Source organism: Squalius cephalus, assembly GCF_949319135.1.
Source record: "Squalius cephalus genome assembly, chromosome: 5".
Classification (NCBI taxonomy): domain Eukaryota; kingdom Metazoa; phylum Chordata; class Actinopteri; order Cypriniformes; family Leuciscidae; genus Squalius; species Squalius cephalus.
Window position 1 is genome coordinate 27,686,097 of NC_137126.1, and position 26,234 is coordinate 27,712,330.

The window sequence follows — 26,234 nt, forward strand, 5'->3', positions numbered from 1 at the left end:
ACTGTGGAATAATCTTACAACACATTTTAAAGTTGACATATGTGAGTATGAATGTTGCAAATTAGTTTGTTTCAGTCATATCTCAAGGGAACAGTCCTGCTCACATCAGCCATTCAACAAAAGAATGTTAGCTGAAATATTTGTTGTTTTACAACTTTTCATTCAAAGCTTTGTTTAGGATCACTTTTGAGGATATCATGTTTGTAACAATCTATGTGTGCGCTTATGCCAGATTATGAGTTAATCAGAAGAGGTGGGCTGATCTTTGCAGCTGTTTTGTTCTGTTTGGGCATGGCTATCATATTCAGTGAGTATGTCTAGATTTATGCAATCTACAGCATGTCCTCTCTGCATACATTATAATAAAGATTACCATCAAACGTACCATCCTTGTAAAGTCAAATGTTATATTTTCTGGCAGGCAAAAAGCTCAACTGTGGAAACAAGTCATCTGCTAAGTAAGGCACACTCAATATTCAAACTGTAAAAAGATACAATAAAAGATAACACCCACACCCATTGGGTTTTCATGTTTTATAGGGACATTCCATAGACATGAGGATTTTTAGACTGTACAAACTATATATTCTATCCCCTAACCCAAACCCATCACAAACTTTCTGCATTTTTACATTTTCAAAAAAACTCACTTATATGAATTACAAGCTGTTTTCCTCATGGGGACCTAAAATGTCCCCACATGGTCAAGGATTTTATTTATTGCCATCTTTGTAGGGACATTTTTCCCCATAACGTAGTTTACCTGTACCACACACACACACACACACACCCACTGTTCATTAACTTTCACTGAGAGCATGCACATGCATTAACATGTTTTACTTTTAACAAGCATATTTATAGCAAGCATTACGTAAATGAATTTTGAATGGCTTTTAAAATGTCATTGTCTTTTATCACCTCCTCACACATTCATCTCAGAAACTCTGAATGAAAACACAAATTCACAACAAATATAGGCCTATATTCAATAATCAAAATCACACACCTGATGTTTTTTTGTTTTATTTTTTTCAGGTAATGGGACACCTCAATCTATTCACCAAGGATGACTGACCCTTTAATGATCACTTTTGATCTCAACAACTTTTTAATGAATATTGTTACTTTCCATTGACAAGAGCCTATGTACACAATTACAAAAATGACATAAAAAAATTGTGGTCTGATTTGTGGAAATCACGTTATAATTTTGCACATAAAGTAACATTAAATGATATGTAATAAAGTGAGTATCGCCGATCTTCAAAAACCTTGGTAACTGAGTGTGAAATTTGAAAATGAGTATTTATTCACATTGTTTGAGATACTGCTTCACTCAGTTATTTTTAGAATTTTATATACGATCACAATAATCTGCAACAACATCAATCACTTTCTGTCCATGAAAGGATGCTGCTTCTCCTTTAGGTCGGGCCTGCCTCCGCATGCGCGCGCTCGAGCTCGGCTCTTGTAATTGGCTCAGCGCTGTGCTGTTGTCCATGCGCCACTGGGCGAGTCTCGGCTGTCTCAGTAACCCCCTTTTATCCTCAAAAAAGGAGAGCGAAAGAGGGCAGACTCAGAGTTGGGTTCGGGTGGATGGACCGCCATTATTGGGAGCCTTGGACAACCACTTTCACCCACACGCACATATATATTTTAACATTTAAAGACATGCGTGGCCCATATTGCTCGAGATTTGGCCACGAAAAACTGGATGTTGTGTCTTAGTGTTAAGGCATCGTTGCATGCTGTCTGCACACGATGGCATTTTATGACCACAACAAAGGGCATTATAATTGACCGAAAGCAACGTGCTTAGGCCGGAGGAAGACATTAAAACAAGGCTTTTTCCCGCACGGAAACGACTGGCCTCCAAGAAAGGACATTTCTTTGTTTGGATATGTTTAGCCGTCGGTGGATTTTCCCAGCCCTTTCCATACTAACGCGAGATCAGTAAGTTGCGTCTGACAAAAATATCCCTTGGAAACTGCAAGTCTGTCAAGCCACAATCAAAGAGCCCCCAATGAATTTAATGTCCTCGGCTTTTTGCGTAGTCTTTTGTTTTCCTTTCTTTCTGGTTTCTAACAACATTGGCCGAGCCGGTTGTAAGCCTTCTCCCGCTGGCCTGGAAGAGGGATTGAGAAGGGAAAGGGAGGACAGAGAAAGGCACTGGTATGTATATATTCTCCCCGGTATTTCGTTAAAATCAATATTAGCGAGCAAAGTAGTCTGTGTCGCCGGCAACGTTACATTTTTTTCAGCCGTTGAAGAAGCCTATAAATCGAGTATCTTTAAATAAGGAGTAACGTTAGAGTCGTACCGAAGGGAAATTGTACGTTTAAATAAAAGTGATTGCTGTCTGTTGTGCAGGCAGCGACTTGGTTGCTTTGAAAACGGATGTATCTTGTACTCTTACAATCTCAGAATGTTATAAGTTGGCAGACTATTTTCTCACGTGATGTGCACCTTGTTAGTTGCTATGTAACGCTGGACAGAATCACAGAACACGCCAACGGAAGGTAACGAGTCGCACTAATTTATTATAACCGCATACCCTATTTTATATAAGTTACGTGGGGAAAATGTTACAGACAAGTGAGTGTAATTTCTGTTGCAGACTGCAGTACCAAACAGACAGCTGAGCCGCTCGTAGGAAGGCTGTTCTGAACCATGACGCATTACGTAGCTGGTATTTCTTGCTTAGGCTATGCTAGGCCTATAGGCTTTAAGGATGAAATCCTTTATCAGTTGCTTTCTTTAGGGTTCAGAACTTCAGATGTGTATTTTGCTTGAAGAGTGTGCCGTGATGTCTTTATTTTTTCTATACACATACAGCCAAAACAGTGTTTGATGTATGTTAAAGCCTAACAACACAACACAGTGGGCTACAGCCAGAGCTGGACTGGGAAATCTCACACTCATCCAGGCCATCCCATACACCCACAACAGTTTTGGAACCATGGACAACCCTATTTTTTGTATGGCCATCACATAAAAAAGGTTAAAATCCTTAGACTGGCCCTATGCAAAATAATTAAAGGTTCTCTCTTGAAATGCACCTTCACTTCCATTTTCCTTTTCCTTCTCTTCATTTCCCCTGATATCTTTCTTCCATGTGCGTACTTTCTTTCTGTCACTTCTTCACCAGCAGGTGTATTGTTATAAACAGAACTGTCTCAACCTTGTTGCAAAACAACCACCTCATTGTGTTTGAACATAATCTAAATTTATTTTATTTTGAACTCCATTTGAAGTCTAAGCATATTAAATTTGATTAAAAAATAATGTGAGAATTGTTTACAGCATTTGAACCACCACATATCACCATTTTCATATGTTCCCAGGCTTACATACTCCATTTTCATGATAAATACAATACTTACTGTATGTGATCAGTATTGATTATTATTCTCTCTAATGTATGATTGTTTTAAATTATTAAATTCAATTTAACAAATATAATAAAAAAATTTAGCTTGTCCCTCAAATGATCCACTCATGGAAAGTTCTTTAAAAAAATCATCACTTCTTTGGAGGAAAAACAACTTGATAAAGTTAGTGAGATCCTCTATTAGTTTAATTGTCTATTTTTACACATTTTATCTTTCAAATTTTATGTAGTCAACCTACATCACTGTTGGTAGTTGGAAAAATTATATTTTTAAAATCACAATTTAAAATTGTCCAGTGGCCATTTAGAGTGCACATAGTGATTGTGAAAGTAATTTGTTTCAAGTTGTAGTAGTGTATATAAAAATTCTTTGGTAACATTTTACAGATTGTTTCCTATCAAAATCCAGCACAAATAAAAGTAATACTGTAATTGGTTGAATGTGAGAGATAGGAAATCATCAATCCTTCCATTCTTTATAACCACTTGTCAACCTTGTTATTATTTTGTCCCCCTTATTAATTTGTCTACCCTGTTAAGCAGTTTTTTTTATTTTATTTTTTTTTATTTCATAAAATCTTTTTTTTTCTTTTTCTTTTTTTACAATAATTTTACATAATTCAGTGTCAATTAAACTTTTTTGGATTATCAATAATGGCAATGTAGTACTTTAAAAACTAAGGCATATGTATCTGAAAACAAAAAATGTAAAATCATGTGTTTGTGAGAAAGTAAGTACAATTCTTACATAATATATGCATTTTCTGATACTTTTCAACTGATATGCTTTTAAAGGGACAAAGGAACACAAGTTGTCTAAGAAACACAATGCCCATAAATTAAAATCATAAGTATTTTAATTGTCCTTAATAGTGTGGGCATTTTTGATCTTCCATTTCATTTATTTGGTTTAATAAGTGGTTACATTTATTTACCCGAGCTTGACCAAAATAATTTTTCTAATGTTTTACATCACCTTATCATTACATAAAAAAAATCTTTTAAAAACTGAGATTTTCTAAATTTGATATTGTCCAAAAGTCACACAATACCAGCAATGATCCGTTGTTGTTGTTTTTTTTTTTAAATGACTTGAATACCCAAAATGTAACTATATTTCATACAAATATATTAAAACAAATTTCCTAAATGCTTAAAATAGTACAATAATAACTACAACATGACAATATTTATAAAAAAAAAATCTGTGTTGTTGTCTGCCCTAGCTCCCTCCAAACACTATAAATCGATGTGAACATTTGCCTCCTAAATTATTACTGTAACTTTACAATAGATAATAATGATGTTCTTTAGCATACAGTATTTTGAAAGACTATAGTAATGGGGTGTTACTGCTAACATTTGCTAGCAGTTTAATGCTTAGCTAAGTTAACAAAGACAAAACTACAGCCAAAACTACATCTACAATTATTTATAAAACTGACCTGCACTTGAAGCCCTGAACAGGTCAGTAATTTTGCTACATTTCGCTGCTGCTTCTTGGAGACCTTTCCCTCTCTGCTCCACCAGAAACTGTCTAAATATGTTCACCATGGTCCATTTCTGTATATAATAAAGAGTATAAACTATTGCATCTTAGTAAGATATGTCAACATTTGAACCGCTGTAAAGGGTTGTTATTACATTTGTATTAGCTATTTGAGCAAGTTGAAACTCAATACTTGTGTTTAAAAGTGTAATTCGGCAATTTCTCTTAAAAAAAAACAAAACAAAAACCTGTTGATACTGGCACGCAATGAATTCTGGGGTAGGCAAGGCCGCAAAGGATCCATCTGTTGTATCCTTCATTTCACGGGAAACGAAGGACACATTTGGAGGAGCCTTAGAATTGGGACAGCCTTCGTTGTGCCACTTTATAGCTTGGTTTGGAAATATTTTAGTTGACAGAATAGAACAAAAACAGTAAAAATTTACTACGTTGTCCAAAAATATTCAAATCAAATAATCAACTTATTGTTTATTGAACTATTACATTTGGTATTAAATATCAAATTTGTAATCAAGCTGATATTTGAGAAAATAGCACTCTTGTTCTCAAGGAAAACTGAACTGGTGTGTCTGGTCCACATCATGCAAAGCATGCCTTATGCTGGTGACCAGCAATGCAGGATTTTTAATTATGTTACAAACACAAAATACTAGAACTCATACAAGGGCAATTATTATCTTGAATTTTGGGGGCATTTTTGTTAATTTTGGTGGCATTTCCATCCTTGCACAAGGCTATTTTACGTCAATGTCAGACTAGCTTGCTTATTGTTAAGCTTAATGGAGGGCTATTGCCTAATAAGCTGGCTGTATTGAGATGCTTTGAATAGAGGTTGACCGATTAATGGGAACTGATAACCGATTGCTGGAACAATCGGTTATCGGTAAAAAAAACACACTGATAATTTTAACGTGTTGCGTCCATTGCGTGAATGCAAGAGAAGGGTCTGTTGTCATTATGCAGTACGAGAGTGGCCTTTAGAGGCAAAATCACTGACGCCTCGTGGAGTTTGTTTTGACACGTGACACTATTTGTATATATTTGTTTACTGTTAGTTGTAACAAGTGTGTTTTTGTGTAATTCGCTTTGTATGTTGATGATAATGCAAGGGAGTGAGAGAGAGAGATTATGGATAAGAATTTAAAACGCACTAATTGTACTGTGTTTTATTCAGCTCTTGCGGTGACTTTCTGGAGTGAAAACTGACACTTCATCTTTTGTATTAAGTCCAATAAACTTCATAAAACTCATCAGTACATTTTTGGCCATCTTATGGATGGGGTTCGGTACAACAGGCTTGTACTAATAGTGGATAAAAGCAAGATGACAAATGCGCTATAACCATAATTAAACAGAACTATACCTGTTCTATCTCCATACAGCATATATGTTCTGCCATTATTACTATGTGTCGAAATGAACACCGCTACTGACAGTTTATGTTCTGACATAATCATTGCTTGAGAGGAGATTGTCCTGACACCGGAGCACCAGCTCTTGAAGCTTCGCCCTCTTCTTGAAAGGGGGCCAGGAGCAGCAGCTCATTTGCATTTAAAGGGACACACACAAAAACAGTGCCTTTTTTCTCACCCCCCAAAAATGGATGAGTGGGGTATTTTGATCTAAGACTTCACATACACACTCTGGGGACATCAGAGACTAATTTTACAGAGATTAATATTTATATATTTCATTTATAAAGTACAGTACTTTTTTATGTTTCAGTACTGTTTTTTTTATTTTTGTAATAAAGTTCAGCATATTTTACTTGCTGCTATGTTTGTTTTCATTCAGTATCCAATTAAAAAACTATCAGTTGATTAATCTGTTATCGGTCAGTGTGGTCCAACCTAGTTATCGTTATCTGTAAAATCCGCTATCGGCCGACCTCTATTTTTTAATAGTGGTTTAATTTCACAGCGGTGACAAACAGTGTTGAAGTTTAGGGCAAACACGATCGTTACCTGTCTGTCACCAATAAAAGCAGGTCTGGGATATGTCGGTGCTGCTCGCCTGCTCTGCAGAGCGTGCGGTCTCACAGAATTATTAAGAATAAGTTATCAGGCACACGCTAAGAATTAGGGATGGCGAAAACTAAAAATTTTCTTGACCGACCACTGAGCCTCATTAGCCGGTTGAAACCGGTTAACCGATTAGTTTAAAATATAGGGCTGTGCGCATGAGCAATAGTCACATCGCCGGAACATGCGATGTGAAGGGTAGTAGCAGCACCCATGGTGTATTAAGAGAATGATATTTCGTACTAAAAAGAAAGTCAAAATCAGCTATTTGGGACTATTTCGTCTACAAAAAGGAGGATGTTGACTGGAGTGTTATAAAGTTGTGGATGGTTGTCTTTTTTAAAAAGTCTTTTGTCTTTTATTTTTCGTGTTCGCATTTATGAGGAAAAAACAATTTTACGTGACAGTTCTCCATTACGGACGCGACCGCTCAAAGCGGCACTAAAAGACTGCTTTAAAACTTTCACAGAGACCTCAAACAGAAAGCACAAAGCCTTTCTTTAAAACGAATTTCGTTTTGTATTAATTGTATCTTAATTTTAATCAGCGTTTCATTATCCAATTTTCTCGATTTAATAAAAAAAAGTAAATATAGCAGATAGATATCACGACACGGAGGCGCCAGCGCCTGAACTGGAGCTAACATTAAGCTATCATCCATAAACCGAAACTCAACGTATAAGGTAGCTTACTCGTCTCATACACCTAAAAAAAATAGAAATATATCTATTATCTACAGAAATCTCTACTTTTAAACAGAACCATTCAAAACAAAATAAAACGATTTAATCCGTGAAATGTGTATTTCTCTCCGGCGCGTTCACTACTGCGAAGATCGCGAGTCAGATTTCATCTTTGCAGCCGACACAGAAAACACTTGTTTATTAATAGATAATTAAAATGTCTCATCGCAATATTTTACATATTCATAATCATTACTTTTGCTGGTTCTTTGTGACAGCTTTTAGGTGCCGTTTACATGAACGCGTCACTGCACCAGCACCGAAAACAGAGAGAGAGAGAGAGAGAGAGAGAGAGAGAGAGAGAGAGAGAGAGAGAGAGAGAGAGAGAGAGAGAGAGAGAGAGAGAGAGAGAGAGAGAATAAGATTTTTTTTGTACTTATTTTGAGGAATGAACAAACAAACATCTGTTAAGAGCGCCGCCACGTTGGACTGCGTAGAACGTTCACCGAATTCTGACAGAAATATGTTCTAATTTTGGAATAAAATATTAAGTGACCTTTTTGTCACTTGTAATGAAGCTTGCTTATTAGTGAAATTATTAATATCATGGAATGGTAATTATTGACTTTAGCCTGGATTGATCATGACTCGCAATATAGGCTATATCGTTGGGAAAAAACTATCGAAATGTAGGCTAATTTTTTCCCAATATCTAATATTTTCCCAATATTGTACAATATCGTGCCTGCAATTTCGCAACTCTGTCGCATCTCTCTGCCGCTCTGCCTCCCGCTTTGGCTACCTTTCTCACCCGAAGAGGCTTGCGGGTGTCGCGTTTTAAGGTGATCATAGTTGATGTGTTACTACTGTATTTAAGCACTGTATCACACAAGTTGCAACTTACATCTGTGTCATTCTTTTTGGTGAAATGGTCCCACACACTTCTTTACACGCTTCATCCTGTCGTCTGCCCTGGCTCTAACCTCGAGTGTTTTAGCCTGTAGCCTTTACTTTTCGCAAACCCTGTGAGCGCGCGAACCCAAACGCTGTGACCTCGCGCCAAATGTTTTTATTGGTTTATTAAATACAAACAGGTGAGTTATGAAAAATTGAGTGTGAGGGATTTGTTCACTTCACACAAAAACATCTTGGAATGAGATGGCTAACTGTAGTAGAGTAAAGTCCACTGTCTATAATAGCCTAATTTAGAGATCACTTTTTTTTTTTTTTTAACCGACTACCGACAACTTTGACCGGTCAACGTTGATACGGTCAACCATCGGTCAAACGGTCATCGGTTAACATCCCTACTAAGAATTGAATAAGGATTGATGCAATGGGCCAAATTTAAACACTAAGCTATAAAATGTCTTGCAGAAAGGGCACTTATCTAATCAGATTCCAAAAGGGCCGGAGCTTGGGCACCTCTTGGGGGTCTATCTGTGCACGTGCCTGAATTGTTACTTTAACTACTTGGTACAGCACCAATTAAGTGATGAATTAAGTTGCTGCAAAATGGGATCAAGAACAGTTTTAATTAGAAATATTTTAAAGAAATAATTTCAATAGGTTTTATTTTAATAATGATCAAACTACATAAGTGACAAGGTCCTTGATAATGGTTCACCCCAAAATGGAAATTCTTTAAGAAAGCGTATACATTTTTCTTTAGTGAAACACACTAGGTGAATTTAGGAATATTTTGCTCTCTCTTTTCAGTATAATGTAAACTGATGAGTACTGGGGCTGTCATGCTACAAAATGACAGAAAAAGCATCATGAAAGGAGCACAACAAAATATTGGTCTATTTTTCAAACAAAGCTATCATATGGCTTCAGAAGACATGGAATATAGACATAGCCCATTATGTCAGCCACTTAAGATGCTTTAAGGGTGCTTTTGTGTCCCCATTCATTGTAATTGCATGGGGAAAAAATCAACTACATTGTTTACAATTTTCTCTTTGCATTACATTAAAGACAGCCATGTGGGTTTGGAATGACAAAAGTGAGGATCTTTTTTGGTGGGTGTGCTATTGTAATTGTAAATGATACAGAGATTGGTAAAGAAAGAAATGATTAAATACTGTTGATATTCTATTCACCAGTTCACATTGGTTTACAAGTGCTTCCTATTAGATCATGTTCTTTAATTACTTTGAAGTTATCCATTTTTAAACGCTAACTGTTTGCCACTAACTGGTTCAGTGGTCAGCAAACTGTTGTTTACCCCTAATTGCTGGAGTTCAATGGGAAGCAAATTTACATTTTGCTGCTTTTTTACAGTTATTTCAGGGTTTTTTTTGTATTTATTATATTGTGCCTTAGCTTTTTGCATGCTGTGTTGTTTAATTAAATATTATACAACTTGATCCATATCTAGAACCTTAAAGCTGGGGTAGGTAAGAATGGTCTAAAAAACTTATTTTTCAAATTTGTTTAAACTTTATGTATATATCAATACATAATTAAAATGTAAGTATTCTGAAAAAGAAAGTATAAAAATCGAGTGTATGTAGACCTCTAACGACTGTTTAAAAGACAGCTCATTATTTCCATTCAGTCCACCCTCTCCCTTCTGGGGTCCTTCCAAAGCCACGCCCACAAAACACATGAACGCGCGACTCCGACCGCTGAGCTGGAAGACGCATTATTTACCTGAGACAAGCGGAGAGGAAGGAGCGCAGTGCATGTAGCATCATGTCAGAATCACATGTAATAAAAAAATCTAACTTTATCATTATGAATATAAACAAATAAGATGTATTTTAGTAGCCTACTCACTATCAAGCTATCATATCGATATTGGTAAAGTTTAAAATATATATTTTTTGATTCGCTAACGAGCTAGTTATAACTATAAGGCAAAGCTAAAAACAGGTTGCATTGATACATGTTTTTCCATTTCCATTAGTTGCACTGTGATGAAGATGAATTTCGTGTAAGATTCATAACATATAACGTTAGGCCTACTAGCTGTTAAACATGTATTTTGTTATGTAAAGTTCCCCCCACAGCGGAGCCTGCCATGAAAGCGCAGGCTAGTAAACATTCAGGGTCACCGATGACGACGGATAAACAGTTATGGCACATTCACTGGTAGGGACGAAATGCTTTACATTGACTGGCCTGCCCATACTTTGACTACAAACTTGGTCCTCAAATCATTACGTATTATGCAATACATCTAATGTAACTTTATAACGTTGCACTCTTTCTATGAGTTATAAATAGCTAGTAAGATAATATAACGGTAACTAACGTTGCATTAGGCTATGTAAATAATTATTCTAGCGATATGTAATGCTAAATAAGGTTTGCTAGTACATTATTTTAGCAACATGACAAGCCAGTGAATTAGCAGGTTTCAATAGTTGCTTTGCACAGTGCGTGACATTTTATCTGTATGTTATGCGGCTAGAGTTTTAACACTGAGTCAATGGGCTCCGACGGGCTTGTTTATCGTCATCGGTCTTTTTCCGTTTACCTGTCTTTGTTGTATGAGCAGGTTCCACTCGAGAAATTGGTAGTTTTGGTTGTTTGTCCGCCATTAGCACAGCTGCTCGGCACACCGGCAATCTTGATTTTGAATGACGGTACGCGCTGTGCAAGAGAGGGGCGATCAGCGCGTACGCGAACTTGATTGACACTGCTAAGACACTCCTCCTGGCTCTGAAGGCATCTGATTGGTTCTTTACACTCGGACCGAGTGGCAGTGATTGGTCAGAGTTTTTACTGTCCTACAGCTGCTACAGAGGTCTGATTGTTTTCATTCCTTTTTCTGAACACATAATGTATTGACTACTCTCAGGATGGAAGGACCATTTCACCCAGTATAAAAAAAAGTGTTTCTGAACAGGATTACCTACCCTAGCTTTAATATAGAAATTTGGAATGAACAACCACTTAATTTGAACCACGATAATTTGATCGATAAAACGTATCGATGGTCGATTATGCAAGGTCATCATAAGAGTGTTGCCCAACACTATTTTGCAAAAAAATGGTGTCTGTTCAAGCACAAGGAGAATCAAAAGAGGACTCAATTTTGTTTTCACACGCTGTCTAAAACGCAGCTCTCTGTGTGCGCATGTGTAGTTTTGGGTATCAGACAAAAACCCTCTTGACTGGTTTTGAATACCAGACAAAACGGGTGTAAAAATACTGGTTCCAACATTCCTGGTGGGTTGGAAGGATTTAACATTTTTGGCATTGAAACAATCTGACATTTCTCTAAAAATGTCTAGATTTTAAAATTATATAATGCACACTGATTTTAAGTGGTATTTTGGGAATTGTGCAACAATAGCAAATCGTTAACTAAACACAAATATACGGAACATCATATACTTCATGAAACCAAGTTTAAGTAGATTGTGAATTATGATTGTAGAGTGATTTTGAAGTAAACTGTTGCTAAAAACTAGTTTTTAGTATTCACATAATATTGTGTAGATTTGCTAGCATAGGAATAGATTAATATAAGAATCAATCTGATGATCCATAAGCAGAAATTGATTTGTAATGATAAAAAATTAGCACTATTGAAGAAAATATACATACATTATTAGAAACATAATTGAAATTCTTAATGTAGATTGTTAGGCACTTTAAGTGGTTTGATGTTTAATGTAGGATTACAGGGTTACTGTGTTAATTTAGTATTTTAATATCTGTAAGAATGATTAAAGTAGCTTATATTTTCTTAAAATGTTCCTTTTAGGTAACCAAAGCACATGATTTTGCTGATAATTGGTTTGTTCTTTCTCTCTCCCTTTCTCATTTAGGTTAGCCTCAATTCCTTCTTCACTTCTCCATGCCCCCCTGCTTATCTCTCATTAGTCCCCTCTAATATGGCCAAAAATGCAAGCCACTTTCTTGACCTGAAAGGATGATTGAAACATCAGAACTAAAGCCTCAATTGTAAATCAAATACAGGGCCCTGCTTTCAACACTTTATGGACACATTTTAAAGAGTCTGCCTCTGCCAACCTTTGGGGAATGGCAAGATGAATGCCTGTGTACGATGATGATGGCTAAAAAGCAAGAATCCCGAATGCCTATCTACAACCTTGTTGTTGTTGGCCTGTCGGGAACGGAGAAAGAGAAAGGGCAATGTGGAGTTGGCAAATCCTGCCTTTGTAACCGTTTTGTCCGCCCTAGTGCAGACGACTTCCATCTTGATCACACTTCTGTGCTAAGTACCAGTGACTTCGGTGGCCGGGTTGTCAACAATGACCATTTCCTGTTTTGGGGAGAGGTGGGGAGAGTTTTGGAAGATGGTGCAGACTGCAGGATGCATGTGGTTGAGCAGACAGAATTCATTGATGACCAGACGTTCCAGCCTCATCGCAGCACAGCATTACAGCCCTACATCAAAAGAGCTGCCTCCACCAAACTGGCTTCTGCTGAAAAACTCATGTACTTCTGCACTGATCAATTGGGACTGGAGCAAGATTTCGAACAGAAGCAAATGCCCGAAGGCAAGTTGCAGGTGGATGGCTTTCTGCTTTGTGTTGATGTCAGTCGTGGTATGAACCGAAACTTTGATGATCAAATGAAATTTGTCACCAACTTGTACAATCACTTAAGCAAGACAAAAAAGCCTATTGTGCTGGTTCTCACTAAGTGTGATGAGGGTGTGGAGCGATATATCAAGGATTCTCATACATTTGCCATTACAAAAAAGAACTTGCAAGTTGTTGAGACTTCGGCACGGTCCAATGTCAATGTTGACTTGGCTTTCCTTACGTTGATACAGCTCATTGATAAGGGAAGAGGTAAGCCCAAGATCATACCTTACTTTGAGGCATTGAAACACCAGAGTCAACTGATTGCCTCTGCAAAAGACCGCTATGAGTGGTTGGTGAACCACATTGTGAAGAATCACAATGAAACTTGGCCCAACATCAGCCGACGAATGCAGACTTCACCAGAATACAAGGAGTATGTATTTTTAGAAGGTACAGGTAAAGCTAAGAAGCTATTTCAACAACATATTCACCGGCTAAAACAGGAGCATATTGAAAAGCGTCGTAAAGCATACTTGAGCGCTCTTCCACTCGCCTTAAGTAGCTTGGTGTCCGAGTTGGATGAAATTGAGCATTTGAGCTGGTCTGGGGTCCAAAAGGTCCTTGAGTCTAAAAAAGACTTTGATCATTGGTTTGTGGTACTGGACGATGCGCCATGGGAGGACACGCCACATCTTGATAACATGGAGGATGAGCGCATCCCCTTTGATGTGCTAGACACCACGGCTGCTGAAATTATCTTTGATGCACACCTTGAACACTTGCGCAATGAATGCAAGCGTGCCCAGATGCGTCATGAGTTCAAAGCAAAATTAGCATCTTCCCCTTTCGTTACCCCTGGCAAACCCTGGGAAGAGGCCCGAAGCTTCATCATGAACGAAGACTTCTACCAGTGGCTTGAAGAGCCAGAATATTTGGACATTTATAACCGGCACCAGAAAGCAATCATAGACAGGGCAAAGGAAGATTTTCAGGAGCTTTTGCTAGAGTACTCTGAACTCTTCTATGAACTTGAGCTGGATGCCAAACCTAGTAAAGAGAAAATGGGAGCAATTCAAGAAGTGTTAGGTGAAGAACAACGCTTCAAGGCACTTCAGAAATTGCAAGCTGAAAGGGATGCTTTAGTGCTGAAACACATCCATTTTGTGTATCATCCTACAAAGGAAACATGCCCGAACTGCCCACACTGTGTCGACCATAAAATTGAGCAAATACTTGTTTCGTGCTTCCCAAAACAATACCCTTCCTTTGGAAAGACCCATTTGATTGATGGAAAAGTTGATAGAATCAATCTTGTTATACTGGGAAAAGACGGACTTGCTAGAGAATTAGCCAATGAGATTCGAGCATTGTGTACCAATGATGATCATTATGTGCTTGAAGGTAGAATGTATGAACTTGTCCTTCGGCCAATTGAGGGCAATGTTAGACTTCCTGTTAATTCGTTTCATACATCCACATTTACTCCTCATGGATGCCTGTGTTTATACAATTCAAAAGAGTCCTTGTCATATGTTGTAGAAAGTATTGAGAAGTTGCGAGAGTCCACACTTGGCAGAAGGGACAACCATATGGCTCAGCTTCCCCTGTCACTCTTATTAGTAACCAAAAGAGGTGTTGGAGGACTGGGTGACATTGGTGGTGAGACTGCTCAAGCATTAATCTCACAGGGTCAGCAGGTAGCTGTAAAACTGCATTGTAACTACCTGGAACCTGCCTCCCCAGGCACTGGCTATGGGAGAAATGTGAATGAAAAGCAGATCAACCAGGTTTTAAAGGTTCTACTTGAAACAAGGAGGACTTCTACATTTCGTAGCTGTTCTCCACCTGCACCTCCGCTGCCTCCTTGTATTCGAGACTTACAGCAGGACCAGAGCCCAGAGGCTGAATTACGTATTGTCTTGTGCCTAATGTGTGGAGACTCCTACGACATTGATCAACTTCTTGCTCCATTCCTGCTTCCTCAGCATTGCAAGCCGACCTCTCCCCAAACAAGTGGCACTTCAGTGCTGCTAGAACAAACAATTGGTGGACACAAGCATACAATTGAATTGTCCCTACTGTCATACCACTCTTCTTTTGCCACTCGTAAGAGTCGGCTGGTCCATGGCTACATCGCTGTATACTCTGCTAGCCGCAAGGCTTCTTTTGAAACCCTGTGTGCCTTTTTGTGTGAGGTTCAGGACATCATACCAGTACAGCTGCTTGCAGTGGGAGAAACCCGGACTGAGCTGCTGGACTCTGAATCTGCGCATGAGATGTTAGTCCAAGGTGAAGAACTGGCCCATGAACTTGAGGGACGGTTTTGCAGTATTGTCTGTGGCCCTGGTGGAGTTGTTGGAGGACTTCACAAACTAGACCTACTGGAACAATTTTTCACAGAGGTATTAGAAAAGAGAACCATTGTTGAGGCCAGTCATATGTATGAAAACATTGCAGAAGCCAGTAGCACAAATGAGAATGTGTATTCACCACACTGTGGCTCCCCAAGCCCTGTCACAATGCTGTTAGATTCTGAGGAAGACATGGAAGCTTCCCCGCCTTACCATGATGGTACACTTACCTCTCATGGTGGATTCAAACTGCCTGACCTGGACTCAGGTGACACATTCTCTGTGATCTCTGACCTTAGCACCTTTGAAAACAAGCTAAATAATAAAGTTCCTCCCCAAGTGAGACCCAAGCCTAGTGTCACATTTGACCTTAGAAAACCAAATTTCAACCCGTATGTAGATGCAGTCAGCCATCGGCGTTCACTTACATCCAATGTGACATGGCCTCTAGGAGGAGATTACGATCCTTCAGACTATGCTGAGCCAATGGATGCTGTCTCTAAGCCACGCCCCAGCTATGAGGACAGCATATATTCTGTGCCACATGACAGCACACAGGGCAAAATTATTACCATCCGCAATTCCAATCGGATCCATTCTAATGGAGGAGGCAATGGTTCAGATAGTGAAGGGGATGGCAGCTCGTTGGAGAGACGTCGCAAATTTTCAGCAGCAAGGGTAAAGCCACGGCTCTACCGTGATCGTTCCAAACGTCTGGGGAAGTTCAGCAGTTTCCGTACTAGTTTTTCCATTGGTAGCGATGATGAGATTGGCACACTCACAAGGTCAAAAGACGATGACGTTTCAGCATTGAAGACAGACATACTCAATGAAGAAGGAGAAGATCCTAAAAAGAGGAACATACTGAAAAGTCTTCGCCGACCAGGCAAAGTAAGATTTATCTATTTATTTATTTATTTTACATGGCTTTTTAAAGTATGCTCGTCTGTTTTTAACATCGTGATATTTAAATTAATGTTTTTTTTAGCTTTGGAAGCTTTTAAGGCTTCATTAAAGGAGTCTTGTCTAATTGTCAAATAATCTGTATTTGTCTTGCTGTTTGTAGAAAACAAGACCAAAGCCTCGTCATTCTATCTCTAAGCCTTTGGAGAGTAACTACTTCGGGGTGCCTCTGGTGAATGTGGTTTCCCTTGAACGACCTATTCCGGTTTTCATTGACAAGTGTATTCGTTATATTGAAGCCACAGGTACAGTTGCTGCTGTTGCTGTTTCACCAACCTACTCAACCCATAACAGTTGTGCTTAGGGAACCATATAAGCTTATCATTATTGCAGTGTCCAGTTAAAATTAGATGCTTAATGGGCTGTAGCTGTCATAAATCACACCACAGCATAGTATTGCTCGTATTTCCTTTTTTTGACTGTTTCAGCTATGGTCTTATAATAAAGATTGTAGAACCATATTAATGTGAATTTAAGAACTTTTTACTTTTTAGCTTTTTTAATAGCTGCGGTATTAGACCTGTATGAAGTAGTTTGTAAAATAATTTTTGACACTTAAAGTAGAGTGACTAGTACTTAATGTCTTAAAAAAATTCCATTTTGAGGGAAGATGACTTGCCTCGAAATTGTCTTGTTAATCAAATCTCTCTCTCAGGTTTGACAACAGAGGGTATCTACAGGGTAAGTGGGAATAAGGCAGAGATAGAGAGCACGCAGAGACAGTTTGAACAGGGTAAGTTAAGAAGGATTTCAGTACTGCAAAAATGGTTGTGGGTTATAGTTTTGTTAGTGGATTTACGTGGTTTTAAGGCACGCATGGCTAAATATAGTGTGTATGTGTGCAGGTTAACAGCATGTGAAAGCTTTTAATAAATTCATTCTATTTGTAATATTCCACACTAAAATTATTGATGGATAAGTTATGCTCTTGATCTTCCTTTCTTTCTATACCTCACTCTATCACTCTCACTTTGTTCATTTGTCTTAGACCACAATCTGGACCTTGTGGAGAAGGACTTCACTGTGAACACAGTTGCCGGGGCAATGAAAAGTTTCTTCTCTGAGCTGCCTGAACCTCTGGTTCCTTATAGCTCTCAGGAAGAACTGGTGGAAGCTTTCAGTAAGATTTCACTTAGCATTCTTTAAATGCATTTGTGAAGAATATAATAATGTAAATGCATCTACTTGAATTCTAAACTATTAAAATGTTGCATGCAAGTGTAGCAAAATTGGGTGTTATGTCATCCATTGGCGTTACGTCTGTGGAATAATCAAGTTTTTTTTTTTTTTTTTTTTTTGTGCATAGAAATTAATGATCGAGAACAGAGGCTTCACACAATGAAGGATGTGTTAAGACGATTTCCCAGGGAGAATTTTGATGTCTTTAAATATGTAATGAGCCATCTAAACAAGTGAGTGTCAGACCACCTGCAGTTACAAACTTTTAGAGATCAGTTAAAGTGGAGAGACTCTTAACCTTATCTCCCCGTTTTTTTTTCTCTCAGGGTTAGTCAGTGGAACAGAGTCAACTTAATGACCAGTGAGAATCTCTCCATCTGTTTCTGGCCGACACTAATGCGGCCAGACTTCACCTCTATGGATGCCCTGACAGCCACGCGCACCTACCAGACAATCATCGAGACATTCATCCATCAGTGTGCTTTCTTCTTTTACAACCAGCCTCCTGCTGAGTCACCCACTGGCCCCTTTGGACTCCCTGGACCACTGGTGCCCTCCGGATTGCCCCCATCCCCCACAGCCGCCCCTTCTTACTTCCCTCCGACCCCACATTTTACCCCCCTTTTGCAGTCCCCGCCACATTCTCCCCCCCAGAGCCCTCACACAGCCCCTGCAGAACCACAAACGCTGTGAGAAAATGTGGCCTGTTATTTAGTCAACTACACACACACACACACACACACACACAAACTTCAATGCATGCTTACACATCTGCATACACACTCTGCACACACACATCTAAATGCCTCTAAAACATGTAGCTTGTTTAGGTCAGTGTTGTATGTGGAAAAATTTGTGCTGATCTCTCAGTACTTGCATCAGGGATGCTCAGTCCTGCTCCTTGAAATCCACCTTCATGCAGAGTTTAGTTCCAGTCTGCTCTAATATATGTCTGTAATTTTTAATGTACCCCAAAACCTTGATTATCTGGTTCAGGTGTGTTTGATTTGGCTTGTATCTAAACTCTTTATAGGACTGATCTACAGTTATTAAGACCAGATGAAGGTCTGTGTGCTTATGAACATACTTTTTATTAGTGTGTAACCAAGACTTCAATTACCATGTCAGCACTGGCCTTCATGTAGTTTATTACAGAAGGGGACGTGTTATTTTCCTGAGAGTGAATATAGATATTCTAATCAAGAAGGATATGAACCGTTTTGAAGGACTTTACAATATTCCTGTTCTCTTCCTCTCAGTAGAAGGCTTGCATTCATTTTACAACAGTACATGTTCTCTTTCTATTCTTTCTCTTTACATCTCTATATGGATCTGTGATATAGAGGACACTATAGTCATGAAAACCATGAAGCACTTTTTTTTGTTGTTGAGAATAATAGAATTAACTTCATTTTTCTCTTACTCTATTTCAAGAAGAATGAAATCACTTTAGCTGCAACCATATTCACCACTTTGCCTGGCAGTTGTGTTCCACTCAACCATTGTTGGTTTCTATCCCATGCCTCTATTTTAAGTTATACGAACTTTAAACGTACCATGGATTTTGGAGGACATTTTTATTCCTTGCTTTCAAGACTTGAAGTTCTGACACCTGATAGCCTAGAAGGTGACCTAGAAGGAGGTGTCTCCTGTGGATCTTTGCTCATAAATTCACCCAATGGGAGTGTACGTGCGCTTTCTTTGAAGGCTGCGATTTAAATGGCAGAGATATCACATGGTTTTAGGGAATGCACTTCCAGTTCAAGCTAGTGAGGGGCTTGAGGTTACTGAGACTGTAGATTTACTCTGACACTTAAACTTTAGACTCTGAATCAGCCACTCAAAACCCTCATACCTTAATTTTGGACTCAAGTTTTAAAAGAAAAAACATATTGAAGGCCTTTTAATGATGCCTAGTCAGACTGGTTTGAGAACTTCATTGTTTTTACTTAATCTAAAGCACTTTTTTTGTCTTTTTATATAGACCTGTATTGTGAACCGTGACAATGAATAATGATTGGTTTACATTTTTGCCACCATGTTTAAAAGATCAATGGACTTTTTCAAGGTGAATGTGGAATTGTCACACAGATTTAGCCCAGTCCTGGACTAACGTTCACTTTTGATGAATCTGCATTCAGTAGTAATGTCTTTTGTCCACTATTATGGTTTTGGACCTCCTGTACAGCCTGAATTCTGACTAACGTGGACCTTAAATCACCTATTTTACATTGTCTTCTCAATTTAACTCAATTGGAATGACACAATTTGCCTCTTCTGCTTCTACCATCTCATGTTCTGTCTAAACTCTTATGGACAAATCCATGATGTATAAAGACACAATGATTCATCAAGTATAGATTGTATGTATATTACCATATTACCTTCTTTTTGTTTTTTTGTTTTTCTCTTAAACCACAAATCTTCTAATGTGAAGGAAATTACTCCTGAACATATTTTGCTTGAAATGCCACTTCCTATTTCTATCCAGCCAAGGTAGAAAAGCTGAAGTACCAAAGTAGTGCAATATGGCTGACGAGGGTTGAACAGCAGTTGTACATATTTTGATGATGGGGTGATGGTGATGGGGATGAGTATGTCAGATTCAACTAAAATACTTGACAAATAGCCCATATGGCAAATCTTTGATGATTTGAAAATGCTTTGATTCATAATCCTCTTCATTCTGTGTATCTGCTGCTTTTCTACCAGGCTGAACAAAACTGTAAGAATCCCAACTTTACTTGAAGTGTACTATTTTCCTTTCATATTGATATTTTGAGCAAACTGCTTGAAAACTCAAGAATTAGCAGCTAGTCCAGGTGTTGATACAGCCATCTTGTATGTGTTATACTTGTAAGAGTGAAATTTCTCTTCAAGCTAATGTGATTAGTCAAGAAAATTATGGGTAACTGCGATGGTTATCATAATGGTTCAAGAATTGAGGCCCTTCAAGAGTGCCATGAAATGTTCTATTAAGTAGAAGTGTTTGTAGAAGTAGACATTCTTATGATTTTTACTTTTTGTTTTTTTTATTTTTATTATCTCCTAAAAGTCTGAGTATGAGAACTTGTTTATTCTCTGTCTGCTGTTGCATTGTGTTGAAGCCACAATATGGAATACTGGCAAAACCCTGATTAAGTGTGATGCTGCAGAATTAGGAGTCATTTAAACAATCAAAGTGTGCGAAGCTGCGTCTCACAATATCTGTCCTGCTGAGTTTACTTACCTTGAATAAATGAACTTGCCCTAGAAACTGCTAGATGAGCTTTAGTCAAAATTCTGGTATACAAATGATGGTTTTGGAAATTCTGATCTGCCATTTTCTGATAAATTTCGATAATTCCTCGGACTTGTAATTAGGGGCCAAGCACTGAAGGTTCGTAGGCACTCATTGTATCCATAGTCGTCTTCTTCTTCTTCTTCTTCTTCTTCTTCTTCTGATGTCATCTTTTTCTTCTTCCGCTCTTGAGTCTATAGCAGCCCATAGAACCTCTTGTGGGAAAGTTAAGAAATTTGGCACACAGATAGAGGCGAGTCTGAAATGTTATCATAGCAAAAGTCTTTAACTCAATCCCAATAGCATCACCATCTGTCCAAATTTGCACTCAAGTTTATGTTAATAACTAATAAAAAAAAAAAAATTCCTCTGATTCCTTGGCTCAAGATGATACAATTGCACCCTATGATGTAATTTTTGCCATTTAGAATTTTCCAAGAAACCTACTTTTTTAAACTCCTCCTAGACCGTGAGACCGTTGCTCTGATGTTCATGAAAATCGAACCAGATCATGCTCAGACAATGGCGACAAAAAGGTTATGGAATTCAAGATTATTCGTCAAACCATTCTCGAATAACCCACAAATGAATTTGACGAAGTACACAGCAAAATGGATGTGAGGCTATATCTCTCAACGCTTTAGCATATTCTGACCAAAATTGGTGTGTTTTATGACAACTATGACCTGAGGGTAACTGCACAGTTTCAGCACAGTGCCACCTAGTGGTGTGGAGATATGAAAAAATGGCTATTTTTGTTTATAATTTCTGAATGTTTTGGCAAAAAAATCACAAAAATGGTCTCTAGATTTGGTGCACCATGTCAAATTACATCGGCCATTTTGGCCGTCGGCCATGTAGATTTTTGTTGTAAAAAGTTATATTTTACGAAACTTGGTAAGTTCCATCGTCACCATGCGCTGAAGTTTCTCAAAAGGTTTCGAGACAGTGCCACTTTGTGGCCAAATTATAATAAAATTTCAAAAAACTTCTACCAGCTTTTGATTAGCTTTGCCTATTATCTGTTGAAACTGGTCTTATTAGATTCCTTGGGTCATGCCGAGAATATAGATACCAAATTTGCCATAGTCAGATTTTGATTTTCTTTCAAAACATACTAATCCATTTGTCAGATTTTCATCAAATTCGAGTCTGATTATCGACCATGCTTGCAAAACTTATGGTGTTCCTGGTAGTAGATGTTTTTGTTCCTTGCATCAATTAATTTGATAGCATAATACCAAACTGCATCTTGAGGCTGTATCTCTGCAAAGCTTTGACATATTGACTCCAAACATTATGTGTGTCATTTGTCACCTCACACTGACCACACATCAGTTTGGTAACAGCACCAACTATTGGTAAAATATGATTAGCCATTTAATCATATTACTAGTGGTTGTATTTATGATGTTTTTAATGATGATTTAGACTAAATTCCTTTTAAAAGTCATTAATTACTCATTGTTACAGTTGGTCTGATACTTCCAGCCATACTGGTGTGATTTATGCTTGCTTTGTGCTTGGCCCCTTAATTGCTGCTTTCAGCTAAATTTTTTTACTTGAATTTACCAGAATGATTGAGCCTCTTTAGCTATTTTAAGTTCACTAGTGTAATCGGAAAGAGTCTGACCCAGATCATCTGTATTGAATGCAAGTTATATCAAGGGTCGGTTCATAATAATTTAACAACCCTTGCTCTTTGTAATTGAATGTTCTGCTACCCTCTTGTGGCTGTAAGGTGATCAGCAGGTATGTTTAATGAATATATGAGCGCAGTTTCATAATTAAACATTTAAATTAAAGAGAGAACCTTTTCATAGCTACTAGATTTTTGAATGTGGGCTAGTTTGTGAGAGAAGGGTCTAGACTCTTGACCACCTTGTTTCATCCTCTTCCTGGTGCCTTTAGTTTTTATTAATTAGCAGCTTTTTCTGCTAAGAGTAGTTGGTTTATTTCCTTTCATGTTGCAGAGAAACACAGCCTTTGTGTTATGCTTAAAAAAAAACGTTTTGGGGAGGCGTGTGAGAAATTTAGCTGGCAGTGTGGCTATATCACAGGGCTAACCTAGTATCGTTTGTAAAACTCAATTGAAGGACTTTCCAGAATTACTGTAGTGGTGGCCTGGTTGTGTGTTAGAAGTGCAAAACACACCGGCTTTTTCGTTGAACGTAATTGAAAACGTTGTTTCTTTCATATACAAAGAAAAGAAAAAAGTCTTGGTGCTTAGTCTCTTGCTTCTTATTTAAGCTTTTTTAAATGGTGTTAGTATAGGTAGCATGCATGACCGAGGGTCTATACAGGGAGTTTTTTGCTGGTTTCAGTATTTCAGAATTTCGAGTCTGATAAAAAAAAATTAAAAAAAAAATGTATTTAAGTTGGGGAAAAAATTTATCCTGTGATGAAAGAGGGTCAGGACAGGAGGACTTTAAATAAATGACAACAAACAATAAATAAATTTTGTTACATGTATGATGTTCTCAATTTTTTGTTTCTCGTTGTGTTACCTTTAGATACTGATGGACTTGGTACGTAATCATAGTTTAAATGTTATGTCAATACTGGTTATACAGTAGGCTAATGTTCAAAAGTTTGGGGTAAGTAAGATTTTGGTAATATTTTTGAATCTATTTAATCAAAAATACAGTAAGACAGTAATATTGTGAAATATTATTACAATTTAAGAATAACCAATAATGGGGTCCAAGTACCAATGGCGCATGTGAATGATTAGCGATCCAATATCTTATGATCTGGTTTTTACAGCAAAGTCCTTCTTGAATCTTCAGTTATAGTTAGGGTTTGATGAAACAGATTACACATACAGGTGTGAAAAGGGGCAACTGACTTTTAAAAGAAATCACTCCCTCTTAATATTGGTTTAAAAGAGAAGTAAAAAAAAACTCTGTAAAGAAACTAAGTGACAGGAGTTGTTTGCTGTTTTCTTACTCCATGACCTGAAATAAATGTATATCATCGATATTTGCCTAAATGCATTATATTTAGTGCAAATTTGACTTGGCAACAAGTTGATGGTGATTATATGACTGATGAACAAACTAGACAAACAAAAAAAGAAAAACATTTAGCTAAACTCAGTACCTTAAACCAGTCATGGAGATGCTGCATCTCCAGAATGAGATCTCCAATCTTTTCCGTGGCTTAGGCTGCAGACAAGTGAAAATCATCTGGCAGCTTTCTGTGCAAAAAAAAAATAGAGAGACATCTGGTTATTTTATTATTAGGTTATTTTATTTTACACGTGCTCTCTTCGAAGCTACAGGTCTTTTTTTTTATTTTATTTTTTTATGATTTACAACTTAAATGATCCTTCTTTGTTCATTGATGACAGGACCTTGTGACAGGACAGGACTGCTTCAGATGCATGCATGCATGCATGCATGTATGTATATATACAGTATATACATGCATACATACATACTCACTATATTGGCAAAAGTTTTGGGATGTCTGCCTTTACGTGCACGTGAACATAATCCGTATGGTTTAATATGGAGTTGGCCCACCCTTTGCAGCTATAACAGCTTCAACTCTTCTGGGAAGGCTTTCCACAAGGTTTAGGAGTGTGTTTATTTGAATTTTTTCCATTCTTCTAGATACGCATTTGTGAGGTCAGGCACTGATGTTGGACGAAAAGGCCTTGCTTGCAGTCTCCGCTCTAATTCATCCCAAAGGTGTTCTATCAGGTTGAGGACTCTGTGCAGGCCAGTCAAACTCCACACCAAACTCGCTCGTCCATTGCCTTTATGGACCTTGCTTTGTGCACTGGTGCGCAGTCATGTTGGAACAGGAAGGGGCCATCCCAAAACTTTTCCCACAAAGTTTGGAGCATGAAATTGCCCAAAATGTCTTGGTATACTGAAGCATTAAGAGTTCCTTTCACTGGAACTAAGGGGCCAAGCCTAACCACTGAAAAACAACCCCACACCATAATCCCTTAGGCACTGTTCTTGAGCTAATATGAAGGCCACACGAAGGTTGGAGGTCTGTAGCTATTGACTCTGCAGAAAGTTGGCGACTTCTGTGAACGGTGCGCATCAGCATGCGCTGACCCTGCTCTGTGATTTTACGTGGCCTACCACTTCGTGGCTGAGTTGCTGTTGTTCCCAATTGCTCCCTTTGTTATAATACCACGAACAGTTGACCGTGTAATATTTATTAGTAAGGAAATTTCACGAATGGACTTATTGCACAGGTGGCAACCTATCACGGTACCACGCTTGAATTAACTGAGCTCCCGAGAGCGACCCATTCTTTTACAAATGTTTGTAGAAGCAGTCTGCATGCCTGGGTGCTTGATTTTATACAACTGTTGCCATGGAACACCTGATTTCAATGATTTGGAAGGGTGTCCCAATACTTTTGGCAATATAGTGGATATATACACATATAAAAGCATTTTCTAATTCTCATTGATTGATTATTCTTACCCTTGTACAGGATGTCCTGCTCCAGCTGTTCCTCAGCAACAGGGAGAACTTCAGAATTTGGAGCTACATATTAAATCAAATATATATTATGAATAAAATGTTGCACCCTTAAATTAGAGTGATTCTTCATTTAGGGGCACGTTTGACTTCTCTAATCAATGTTATCTGATTTGTTTCTGAATTTAAATTCTCACATGGTTTGGTAGACACCTAATAAAGCTATCCTCAGATCATGCTTTGATTAAAAATCTTTCATTTCCTTTCTGACCTTTTAAACTGTCACTCTAAAATGTTTGGTGTAATAATGACTGCATATTTGGGACAGTGCTTCTGTTATAAATTGTTATAATTCTGTTATAAAAATGAAGAAGAACAGAAGTTCCTGTAAGTGAAGAATCAGCCATTAATCAATAGTTGTATCATCATGACAAGTTCATGTGATTTTCCATCAGAAAGTGTCTGATATGTTCCTGCCTCACTCTGTTACTCCTCCTGAGCCTGATATTTTGCAACGAGGAAAGTGGAGGTGGAGAGAAAGAAGTGTTTCTCTTCTCTCCCTCCATCAATCTCACCAGTAACAACAGCCGATGAGGATGGTTCTCTAACGTGTTGGTAGTGTATTTGAGTAAAACACAGAGTTCATGTACATCAAACACTTTGTTTTGTTGTGAACTTTGCTGTCCCATGATAAAACCATCACTCTGATATCAGATGCTCCAAAACGTCAACCTACAAAATGAGCAAGAGACTTTCATGCCTTCAAATACTGTAATTGGTGAGATGTTAAAATTGTCATAAAGATTTGTGATGTCATAAAGGCTCACACAGAGGATGAGAATGCAAATAAGAATACAAAAAACACACACGAAAATGAGTGTGTTTCCGAGTA

General features: G+C 38.0%; 1 protein-coding gene across 1 annotated transcript; it reads left to right on the plus strand.

The window, feature by feature from the left end:
* The first annotated feature begins 1,466 nt into the window (after window positions 1-1,466).
* Window positions 1,467-20,240, plus strand: arhgap35b (Rho GTPase activating protein 35b). The gene is made up of 7 exons (XM_079871318.1): window positions 1,467-2,175; window positions 12,396-16,363; window positions 16,539-16,680; window positions 17,091-17,168; window positions 17,424-17,555; window positions 17,742-17,847; window positions 17,941-20,240. The coding sequence occupies exons 2-7, from the start codon at window positions 12,635-12,637 to the stop codon at window positions 18,305-18,307; spliced, it is 4,554 nt and encodes a 1,517-aa protein (XP_079727444.1). The 5' UTR covers window positions 1,467-2,175; window positions 12,396-12,634; the 3' UTR covers window positions 18,308-20,240.
* The last annotated feature ends 5,994 nt before the right edge of the window (window positions 20,241-26,234 follow it).